Genomic DNA, 12,212 nt, shown 5'->3' with positions numbered 1-12,212 from the left:
TTCAGTTCTGGAGGACAGTGTTCCCCTTCAATAGTCCCTGAAGGCATGTCAAAGAGCCCTGTGCTGGACAGATCATTATGTTCTGATGGAAACTTTATTCTCACTCATTGTTACCTTGAGAATGTTGTATCTGTTGAAGATGCCTCCTGCATGACCTCCATCTCTGTGCTCTCGGACAGTACTCTGCATCTGACGGAAAAATCATTTAAAATATATACATTAGTTTTTGTCGTTTCTGACTTGGGGAACATGGGTTTGATTCATTTGATGTCAATTTTTGAGAATTCAAGATAGGTTTTGGTATTTTTCTTGAAAGGACATAAATTCTATAAACTCATGAGTACTATCCTGTTTTCTTCTTTCGAGACTGGGTTTCTCTGTGTAGCTTTGACTGTCCTAGAACTTGCTCTATAGACCAGGTTGGCCTTGAACTCAGAGATATACTTGCTCTTTTGAGAGCTGGGATTACCATGAGTACTATCTTTCTAGAGAGGACTATTAAGCACCCTGAAAACATATTCATTGGTGAAAAGTTACATAATGTAAACTAAAATAAGAGAGAATACAAAATATGTTAAACATAAAAGAAAAACAATGGTTTATTTGTTTTTTTTTTTTTTTTAAAGATTTTATTTTATTTTATTTTTTTATTATGTATACAGCATATATGACAGCCGGCCAGAAGAGGGCACCAGGTCTCATTACAGATGGTTGTGAGCCACCATGTGGGTGCTGGGAATTGAACTCAGGTCCTCTGGAAGAGCAGTCAGTGCTCTTAACCGCTGAGTCATCTCTCCCGCCCCTATTTGTGTTGATATTAGCCTAATAAAGCACAATATATATATTTTCTTGGGAGTATGAGCTTTAGAAATAAAACTCCCTCAATTTTGTATCTGCTAAATTCAAACAGATGAGGCACAAGTACCTCACAAGTGTAGAGGACTCTTCAGCTGGGTGTAATGGCACACAGAGGTAGGTGGTTCTCTGAGCTCCAAGGCCAGCCTGATCTAGAGACTGAATTCCAGTACAGCCAGAGCTACATACATATTGAGACCTTGTTTCAAAAACAAACAAAACTCCACAAAGGAAGAGGGGTAACTTTTCCAAGATTTCAGTGGACCCAAGAATTCTTTGAAAAGAAAGCCATAATAAAAATTTCCCAGATAAATACTATCTGCATGTCGAATACTGTCTGAGATTCTTCACTTTGTAATTGTCTTCATAAAGAGAGTGAACACTAGCATTATTCTCAAATGACAGAGACCTTCTTTCCAACAGAATTCTGGTTCCACATTAACTGAAGTAGTAATCCAAGTACCTAGAATTAAGGTTAATTAAGAAATTCAGGGCTGGAGAGATGACTCAATGGTTAAGAGCACTGGCTGTTCTTCCAAAGGTCATGAGTTCAATTCCCAGCAACCACATGGTGGCTCACAACCATCTGTAATGAGATCTGGTGCCCTCTTCTGGCCTGCATGCATACATGCAGACAGAACACTGTATACATAATAAATAAATAACGAAAGAAAGAAAGAAAGAAAGAAAGAAAGAAAAGAAAGAAAGAAAGAAAGAAAGAAAGAAAGAAAGAAAGAAGGGAGGGAGGGAGGGAGGGAGGAGGGAGGGAGGGAGGGAAGAAAAGAAATTCATTGTAGGGGGCTGGAGAGATGGCTCAGTGGTTAGGAACACTGACTGCTCTTTCCAGAGGACCCAGGTTCAATTCTCAGTACCTATATGGCAGCTCAAAATTGTCTTCAGTTCTAGGGGACCCAACATGCTCACACAGACATACATGCAGGCAAAACACCAATTCAACATAAAAATAAATTTTAAAAAAAGGAGGGGGGAGAAATGCGTTATAAACACTTCCAAATTTTCCAGGTGGTGAAAAGAGGCGGAAAGCACATCCCAACAGATCTGGAAATGTCAAGAAGCCAGCGACTGAGTCAACAGTGAGTGCTTAGATCCATACTATCCATCTTCTTAAGCGTGATGAACATACCTCTTCCTCCACAGACTGAAATTCTTTATCATCAGGAGACAGATCAATGAGAATTGTTCCACTACCAGAGTTGTTTAGAGTTAAATATGGATTAAGACCTATGAAATGAAATTTAGAAGTAAAAAACTGCCAATAAAACAGCACCAACCCAAAACAATCACAATTTATCTGACACTATCAAATTCCCCCAAATCCTAATTTCATAATAATTTAGATTTATAGAAATGCAGACAGGTACACAGTTCACCCAACTTCCCCCAGGCTTATATAGTACTTTATGTAAACACACTACAATTGTCAGAACTTACTACCTACCTAACACAGGCTTCGTTTGGACTGCACTAGTTTTTCCTATCAGTGTCCTCTTTCTCTTAACAGGATCAAAACCATGATAGCACATTATATTTTGACTACTAGTGAGTGAGTGTGTGTGTGGGTGCATGTGCCTATGTACACAAAGGACAGAAGCCAGTATCACATCCCTCAGAGCTGAGTTAGAGGCAACTGCTCAGCTTGTTATTGCTATGTGGGTTCTGAGATCTCAACTCTGGTTCTCATAATTGGGCAGCAAGTAGTCTTAATTACCAAGCCATTTCTGCAGCTTTCTCTCTGCACACTAATCTTTTAAGACCTTTTATTTTGTATGTTTGTCTGCATGTATGTATGTGCACCATGTGAATGCCTTCAGAGGCCAGAAGAGGACCCCTGGAGCTGGAATTAGAGAGCTGCATGTGAGTCTTCTGTAAAATCAGTACACCACTCTTTCCCGCTGAGTCAGCTCTCCAGCCTCTCAAGTAACTACTGTTTAACCTGACAGATTAGAGTGGTTTTAGGGGCTACTTATGAAAATCCCCTTCCCCTTTTCTTTTATTGCTGATGAGTTCATAAACATACTTTCTTCTTCAAATTACTTCCTTTAGTAAATATTCAGTCTTTTATTCTAATAAAGTTATCCTTTCATTTTCTGTAACTATGAGTAAGAATTATGGAGACTCGAACAGCCTCAGGCAATTAAAAACCATCCTATAAGTTCAAAAAATTTGCTACCTGACTACTAGTAAAAATGAATAGATTCTTTATTCTATAATTAATTTGTCATGCTTTCTATTTTTATTTAGACAACGTGTATGTGTCTGGGTGTTTTTCCCTCATGTGTCAAGCTTGGTGTCTGCAGAGGAAGAGTGTTTGGTCTCTTGAACTGGATGGAGTTACATATACAGTCAGCTGTGAGCCTCTATGCAGTACTGGAACTGGGAGGGGCAGCCAGTGCTGAGTCGGCTTTCTAGTCCCTTGTTAGGCCTTTTAAATGTTAGCAGTCAAGAAACATGTTTTTTATGTATTAACTGTCAAACAAATTCTTTAATGGAGTTTCAAACAAAAACTTTTTTTAAATGATTTATTTATTTTTTATTTTATGTGCATTGGTTTTGCCTGCATGTGTGTGTGTGTGAGGGTGTTGGATCCCCTAGAACTGGAGTTATAGACAGTTGCGAGCTGCCGTGTGGGTGCTGGGAATTGAACCCAGGTCTTATGGAGGAGTAGAGTCAGTGCTCTTTCGTTTTTTCTTTTTAAAGATTTATTTATTTATTATGTATACAGCATGTATGACTGCAGGCCAGAAGAGGGCACCAGATCTCATTACAGATGGTTGTGAGCCACCATGTTGTTGCTGGGAATTGAACTCAGGACCTCTGGAAGAACAACCAGTGCTCTTAACCTCTGAGTCATCTCTCCAGCCCCTGTTTTTTTTTTTTTTTTTAAGATTTATTTATTATGTATACAGTGTTTTGTCTGCACATATCCCTTCAGGCCAGAAGAGGGTGCCAGATCTCACTACAGATGGTTGTGAGCCACCATGTGGTTGGTGGGAATTGAACTCAGGACCTTTGGAAGAACAAGCAGAGATCTTAACCTCTGAGCCATCTCTCCAGCCCTCAAACAAAAACTTTTAATTTATTTGTCATATCTGCAATATAGTTTTCATCTTTTAAAATCTACAAAATTGCCAAAGTTCTGCTGTTTTCTCTAGCAGAGGTGAATCTGTCACTGCTAGGGCTAGTGCACAGAGGAGCCTGTGGAGATAAGAGCTTGAGATATGGTCTAAGAAACAAACACCAAGGAAGACTGCAGAGACTTAATGACGTCTGTAGGAAGTATGGGGCCCATATGGAGACTATTCTACAGAATACTATGATGGTTAGGCACAGTTGCACACCCTTGTAGTCCCAGCATGCAGGGAGGTAAGGTTAAGAGGATTACTGAGTTTGGGCCCAGCCTAGTGAAATTCTGCCTCAGAAAAGCAAATAAAACAACACAAAACAAAACCAAAATCCCCATGAAAGTCAATAATCAAACCTCCCCAAACCCAAAAAGCACCCTTCCTCCAAAAAGACTAGGACAAAGCCTTGAATTACTGATCTGTAACTCAGTACTGAAAGGTAAGAAAAGGCTGTCAGTCACCAAGAGCAGACTGTCAAGGGACCTGTTTTGCCAATCAGATGTGAACAGACTCCTGGCTTCAAATGAATACCAACAGATGGTAACTTTACCAAGAGCAGAGACTCTTGACAATAGACACGCTTCCCCTTCATGAACAAAGAACGCTCCACCCAACTGCAGTGGACATGTCAGAGTGACGACAGGTCCTAAGTAGCACTGAGGTCCTTCTCTTCGGTACCTGGAGACAGTAATCTACTTCTAGCACCAATTTCCGAGCCTTTGCAGGCAGTGCTAACGTCAGGATGGATCTACCTGCATTGTGTCCACTCCACTCCTTCCTGAAACTGTGTGCTATTATAACAGCTGTCACACAGGATACCCCGGTGTCCTGTCACAGCTGCCACCACACAGGAAAGACTGTTAGCTTAGCAGTCCTGATGGCGGGTCATCTTCTTTGTTGGTTTTTGTTTGAGACGGGGTCTTTCTACTTAGTCCTGAAACCTGTTATGTAGATTAGGCTGGTCTCAAATGCAGAGATCCTCCTGCCTCTGTCTCCTCTAAGTGCTGGGACTAAGGGCAAGAGGGAGTTGTGGGTTTTCCTTTCATTTTACATTTCAAAATTTTGTCATTATACTAGGCACAGCCCAGAATGACCTCATATTTCAAATTCTGAGCCCTAGTTTAAAGGATTTCTTAGTGTCACCTCAACTTTGAGTGGTCTTTGTTTTTTTTCTTCAAGAAGTGGATCCAGGTGCTGGAGAGATGGTTTGGTGGTCAAGAGCACTGGCCACTCACTCTCCCAGGACTTGGTTTGCAGAACCCACATGGCAGCGGTTAACAGCTGTAAATACTGTTGTTCAGGGTATCTGACAGCCTCTTCTGGCTTCCTGCAGTACTGAATGCAGGTGGTGCTCATACATACACAGAAAATACAATTATCGAATCCCATCCTGGCCAGCACATATTCCCCCCTCTGAAAAGCCTATTCGTTTTTGTAAGTAGAAATTTTTATTTAATCCTAGTTGTATAGCTTTTATTTTTACAATGTTTTAAAATTTCATTCTTTTGATTGGCAAGCCAAATGACAGGTTCCATTCTAGCCACTCACCCTACTGCCTTCTGTCCCTCCCCTTACCTGTTTTTCCTGTTCCCAAATAGTCTCCCTTTCTGTACCCCCCCCACCCTGTTTTTCAAGACAGCATTTTTCTATGTAGCCCTGGCTGTCCTGGAACTCACTCTGTAGACCATGCTGGCCTCGAACTCAGAGATCCACCAGACTCTCCCCCAAGTGCTGGGATTAAAGGTGTGCACCACCACCTCCTAGCTCCCTTTCTGTTGTTATAACACATACGCTCCTATCCTCTCTCGTTCCTCTCCCTCCTCATCAATCCCTTTTCTACTTCCATGTCATACATGTACAAATTTAAATGTGGTTCCACATGAGACAAAACAAATGGTATTTATCCAAGTCTGGCATCTTTAGGGAGAGTTAGTTTATTGCAAATGTCATAATTTTGTCCACTGCAGCCGAATAGAACTGTGTATATCACATTTGTTTATACATTCATCTGTTAACTGACATCTAAGCTGGTTCCATGTCCTAGTTCTTATGAATTGTGTAGTTATAAACATGGACATGCAACTATGTCTGTGGTATGCTGGTTTGAAGTCTTTTAAATATATTTGGGGGAGGGAGGGCTGGGGAGATGGCTCAGAGGTTAAGAGCACTGGCTGTTCTTCCAAAGGTCCTGAGTTCAATTCCCAGCAACCACATGGTGTGCCCTCTTCTGGTGTACAGGCAAACTTACAGAAAGAACACTGTTTATATTATAAATAAAATTAATCTTTAAAAAAATATACATACATACACACACACATATATACCCAGGGGTGGTAATACTGAATCACTACCACCATAGTGGCTGTACTAGTTTATATTCCTGTCAGTGGTGTGTGAGCATCAGGGTAAATCACCATTTCAGTTGAATGCGAAAGTGAAAAATGTGGTTCTGACTCTCAAAATAATTAATTCACATTTTGACCTGGCTCTGACACACAAATGCTAACATCTGTGGAGTGAATGCAATCTGTATTTTCCTCAGCTAAAACATTATGAAAATTCTTCTTTTTTAATGATTTTTATTTTATGTGCACTGGAGTTTTCCCTGCATGTATACCTGTGTGAGGGTGTCAGATAATCTGGAACTGGAGTTACAGACAGTTGTGAGCTGCCATATAGGTGCTGAGAATTGAACCCAGGTCCTCTAGAAGAGCAGTTAGTGCTCTTACCTGCTGAGCCATCTCTCCAGCCCCCAAAACATTTATGTATCTTACCAACTGTCTAATACCTAATCATCATCTAGCATCTTAACGTAAGAAAGAGACACCCATGATCCAGATCTTTTAAAATTACAACGCTTTAGAGCTAGAGTAACTTCATTAATTATACCTTCCCATTTTCTAGGAGTTAACATAATCCTAAACCCTATTGGTGTGCTCCCTACTAAAAAGAGTCTGTCACAGACTTCTAAAGTGTTACACTGAGGCTACCTTTATATAAACAGCTAAACTGTTAACCAGTTATCAAAATGAAATACCTTGTTGTCCAGAGATCAGTCTTTCAACCCCTTTAATTAGCTTGTGTCGATGTCCATAAGCATTGATTCCAATCTCTTTCAGCTCCTTGTGCCCCATCTCGACTAGCACATCCAAGGTGATCTTATAAAGGAGAATGAAATTATTCAGAATGCTTGCTCATTTGGTAGACACTCATGTATTTATATTCTCATAATACTCACTTTTATTTCACATTTCTTATTAAGATATATTTTACATATATAAATGTTTTAGCTGTATGTTTGTGCATGCATTTCCCTTGGCAGCCACAAGAGGGCATCACCCTCCCTCCTCACTGGAGTTAGTTGTTAGGAATCAAACCCCAGCCATCTGGACTCCTCCATTTCTTATTATTTTTAATAACTTCAATAAAAAAAAAAAAAAAAACCAACCCAACCAAACCAAAAACCAACAAATCATCAGTTAAACTCAAAAAGTTGGAGTCATAAATGTCCTTTTACATTTCATCTTTCCACTCTACTCTCACCCCTGCTCTATATCTAAGCCTTCACAGAGTGCCCTGCATGGTTCCTCCAGGATGTGGATGATGCTGAGTGGTACCTCTGCATCACTGTTCAAACTTTCACCTAAAATAAAACATTCCTGCTTCATGAAACTGAAGTCATCAATCCTGTTTCATTTATATAACGTCTACCAAGCCACCCCTAGTAAATCCAGTTAACAGTAATCTTTTCCTTCTTTAAATTTATTAAAATCTTTACCAGACTGTGACTTTTCCTGTCTCTGCTCCACCTCCATAACTAGACTGCAGGTTCAAGTCTACAGTAATTGTAACTTCTGAACAATAACAACAGCAATAACAACTGTGCATACAGGGTCTAGAGAGACAGCTTGTTGGTTAAGAGATGGCTTGTTAATCTTTCAGAGGACTGGGATTTGGTTTCCAGTACACACTTTCAATCATCATCCGTAACTCCAGTTCCAGGAGATCGGACATCCTCGTCTGACCTCCATGGGCACTGGGAATGCATGTGGTGTACATACAAGCACGCAAAACACTCACACACATTAAGTAAATCTTAAAAAGGATAGGTACATATATCCTGATGGAATACTTTAAACTGGGGCTACTCAGAAAAGCTGAAATGTATGACTGGCACATTCCAATTCCTAGAATGTCAGGTTTCAAGCAGGTAGTGATAAAATAACAGAACTGAAGAAACAGCTTGAAGATAACTTAATTCAAGGACTGAATCAGGGAACCATGTTCTCAAGGAGGATGTTCTATTACTACATATCAGTCAATTTTAGATAAAAGGAACTAAGTGAGACTCCAAAGTCAAGCCAAATCAGGTAGTGAGCGATTTCCAGTCTCTTAACACTCTCAGAGCTGCAGCAGACAGAATACTAGCACACGGTACACTCTTCATGTAGGAGACCCAGGGTTCAGTGCCCAGCACTAAATACAACAGACACCCTATAAAAACATTTCCCAATAGCTTATAAGGTTTAAGCAATTTCAAGCATTTTTCAGACTTTCTTGAGTTTATATGAAACACTAAACCAAACAATACAATTCATTTACTCACCTGTTCTCGTTCAAATATATCCATTAAGTGCTCCAGCCCAAGATTCCTTATGAACTGAGTTATACTAAAATCTACACCTGGATCTGGGAGGAAAAAGTCCAGAACAAAATTTCACATCAGAATACTGTACAACACTGTACAAAATTCAAAAGCTCTGTTTTGCTACTATATATGTAAAGAACGTATCAAAGAAGCAAATACCAACAGCCACTTATGCTACACCAAAAACTAACAAGAATTCCATAAACTTTTTTTGAGGCAGGGTCTCACTATATAGCCTTGGCTAGCCCACAACACCCTATGAAGACCAGGCTGGCCTCAAACTCAGAGTGTCTGGGTGAGTGCCATCATGCTCAGCTTAAATAGTTAAACAGTGAGCCTTCTCAAGTTTAAACATTTCCCACTTTACTTTCATTTAAATTTTACTTTTAGTCTTATCTTAAAAAAAAAAAAAATCAGCCTTCTTTCAGGTTCCTTTACAACAACATTTATGAAAAAGAGTTTTATGGTGTTGTGTAGAGTAAGATGGATCTGACTGGTAAAAACTGACATCAGGAGAATGGGTCAGGGCTGGGAGATGGCTTAGTGGGCAGAGGCACCCACTGTGCACATCTGGAACCCACTTAACAGGGAAGGAAAGGACCTACTTTTCAAAGTTGTCCTCTGATCTCTACACACATACCATGGCATGAATTTGCACACATGCTTGCACACACACACACACACCAGCAAACAATAAATAAATAAACAATAGGTCACTATCTTTTGACTTGAATGGAGTTTCTACAGGAATTCCATTTACATTATGAATACAAGAAAATAAAAGTGAATACTCTCAGCCTATATTAATTTATTTTATCGAGTTGTATTTAAGATGGAAAGGACAATTTCCTACCACTCTACACGACAAACATGGAGCTCTAGTTATTTTTACAGGATTTCTCACCTTCCTTTCTTTCCAAACTGGCAGCACCTTCGGTTGTACTTGAACTAACCACTGAGGACAGTTCAGAGAAACTCCCAGATAAGTTGTCAAGACTGCTGGCCGCAGAAAGGCTCGAGGGGCTGGATGGACCTGAAGACAGGGCATCCGTGGTGGCTGCGGGGCTTCTCCCACCGTTGAGCACTTGAGGTTTATAGCACGAAGGCAGAGCAGAGGGAGGCATGGCTGCAGTCAAGAGAGCGCTGACGTCATCGGCCTAGGACACAGTTCAAGGAGATGAAACCTGTCAGAAACAAGCTCTACAATTCTTCTATGCCTAGTAAGATGCAATAAAAATAGGACAAACCTAGCAAATTTACACTGGGTCTGTTATCATATGACACCGAGAAATATTAGAAAATTTTAAGAGTGAAATATACAGGCTGATACCCAGCTAGATAAATTGTCACTAAATATAAAACATAATTCAGAACACCCTTTCCAGGTCACATTTAATTAAACAAACAAACAAACAAAAACTGCTAAATGTTGCAAACTACAATGAACAAAATGCTAATTTTAACACCATGACTGAAAGGCACTGAAATTAATTACAGAACTACTGATCGATAAAGAACTTTCAACCCTATTCGGGGCTATATCCGCTTCACTAATGACATACAACTATTTACCACACTCAGACAGTAAACTAAGTAGTGGGCTGGAGAGATGGCCCAGCGGGAAGGTAGCTGCCAGTAAGCCTCATGACCCGAGTTTGATCCCTGGTACCCACGTGGTGTAACGAGAGAACGGCTCCCACAAATTATCCTTTGACTTCTTTCTACAGGTATACTAAAGCACATCTGAACCTCTTCCCCCCAATAAACTGTGGTTGATATACTGTGTACCTTAATAAACTTATCTCAGAGATCAGAGAGAGAGAACAAGCCACAGCCAACCTCACCTCGCCAACTCAGCTGATCTTGTTTCCTCAGACTGAAAGCCTCTGAGTCCTCACCCGAATGGATCTCAGTTGAACTGCTGCTAAAAAGCCTCTAGTTCCTGGTCCTCACACCTTATATACCTTTCTGCTTCCTGCCATCACTTTCTGGGATTAAAGGCTTGTATACCTTTCTCTACCCAGCCATCACTTCCTTCCTAGCGCTGGGATTAAAGGTGTGTGCCACCATACCTGGCTCTGTTCCCAGTGTGGCCTTGAACTCACAGAGATCCTGCCTCCCAGTGATAGGATTAAAGGCGGGTGTGCCACCACTGTCTGGCCTCTGTGTCTATCTAGTGGCTGTTCTGCTCTCTGACCCCCAGATAAGTATATTAGGTTGCACAATATATAAACAGCAACAAACAATTACAAAATAATATATAAGAAGATGCTAAGTAATCATCAATAGGGATGCTTTCTTGGTTAGTCATTTATATGTCCACACCCTTACCTTTCTTTTTCTCTTCAATTTGTGCATCTCTTGACCTTATAGTTTGTATATAGTATTTATCTATAAAAAAGACCATTTATTGGTACATTTTGGTACCTGAAACTATCTAAAGGCTTTCAATATTATTACTATGCTTAATTCCACTAACCAGATATATTTTATACCTTATAGATGATGCTTTTAAACTTTACAGGCTAGGCAACTAGCAAGATTGCAGCTTTAAGGGCTAGAGCCATTTGACTCCAAAGCTCATGCATGCTTTCACTCTATGAGAAACCATCTTTGAAATTTTATTTTGTGGGTACGTGTGTAATTTGTATGTGTGTGTATGAGTCTATAAATCTGTGCACGTGGAAGTTAGAGGAGTCTGGGGTATTGGTTCTCACTTTTGACCATGTTTGAGATGGTCTGTCTCTTCACCACTGTGGTGCCAGGCTAGCTGGCCCTGGGGTTTCTAGCCAACTCCTCTCTCACATAGACTCCTACTATGTATCCAGATCTTATGTAGGTTGTTGTGGGGATTCAAACTCAGATGCTCCCATATATGCAACAAGTGCTTTTCTCAGTCAGTTATCCATCTCCCCAGGCCTTACGCATTCTCTAGAGGCACTAATTATATCTGGTGAATCAATGTCTGGGAGGAATGAACTCTAAATGCTTACTTCTTAATCAGCTTGGAACCAAAGAGACATTTCTAAGAAGTCTTTGTGCAAATACGGTTAGGTTAATTAGCCTGCTTGGGAACATCTCTTTAAACCTGTATATAGTCAAACTAAATCAGTTTCTGGCTCAATCGGTTGGAACAATCTCTCTCCACAGAAGACACTATCCTTCCCATTTCAAAATGTTTCTTACAGGTGTGGTGGCACATGCCTGTAATCCCAGCACACTCAGGAGGCAGGCAAGAGGTTGGTGCAAAGGGCTGGAGATGGCTTAGGAGCTTAAGAACACTTACTCAAAAAAATAAAAAACAAAAACAAAACAAAAACAATTGCTTTTCTTCCAGAGGACTCAGATTCGGTTTCCAGGCACTCACATCAAGTGGTTTACAACCTCCTGTGACTCTAGTTCCAGAAGTTCTGACATTCTTTGGCCCCTGCTGGCACCAGCATATAAGTGGTGCACATAAACACATACAGACACACATACATATGCATCAAATAATCTTAAACATCCAAAAACTCTAGGCCAGCCAGGACTGCATAATAGATCCTGAAGATCTGGGGGTGGGGAAG

The 12,212-nt window shown here is 40.4% G+C and overlaps 1 protein-coding gene across 3 annotated transcripts in view; it reads right to left on the bottom strand.

Moving 5' to 3' along the window:
• Nucleotides 1-12,212, bottom strand: part of Tnks2 (tankyrase 2) — a 69,123-nt gene that overhangs the window by 10,401 nt on the left and 46,510 nt on the right. For all 3 annotated transcript variants that reach the window (XM_028882878.2, XM_028882877.2, XM_028882876.2), the window contains 5 exons: nucleotides 9,551-9,803; nucleotides 8,605-8,687; nucleotides 7,036-7,156; nucleotides 2,000-2,097; nucleotides 115-189 (listed from right to left, as the gene is read on the bottom strand). In XM_028882878.2, coding sequence (XP_028738711.1) covers nucleotides 115-189; nucleotides 2,000-2,097; nucleotides 7,036-7,156; nucleotides 8,605-8,687; nucleotides 9,551-9,803 — 630 coding nt within the window. The remainder of the gene's footprint in view (nucleotides 1-114; nucleotides 190-1,999; nucleotides 2,098-7,035; nucleotides 7,157-8,604; nucleotides 8,688-9,550; nucleotides 9,804-12,212) is intronic.

The sequence above is a fragment of the Peromyscus leucopus genome, chromosome 1 (genome assembly GCF_004664715.2).
Source record: "Peromyscus leucopus breed LL Stock chromosome 1, UCI_PerLeu_2.1, whole genome shotgun sequence".
Classification (NCBI taxonomy): domain Eukaryota; kingdom Metazoa; phylum Chordata; class Mammalia; order Rodentia; family Cricetidae; genus Peromyscus; species Peromyscus leucopus.
This window is presented reverse-complemented; position numbering and strand designations above follow the sequence as displayed.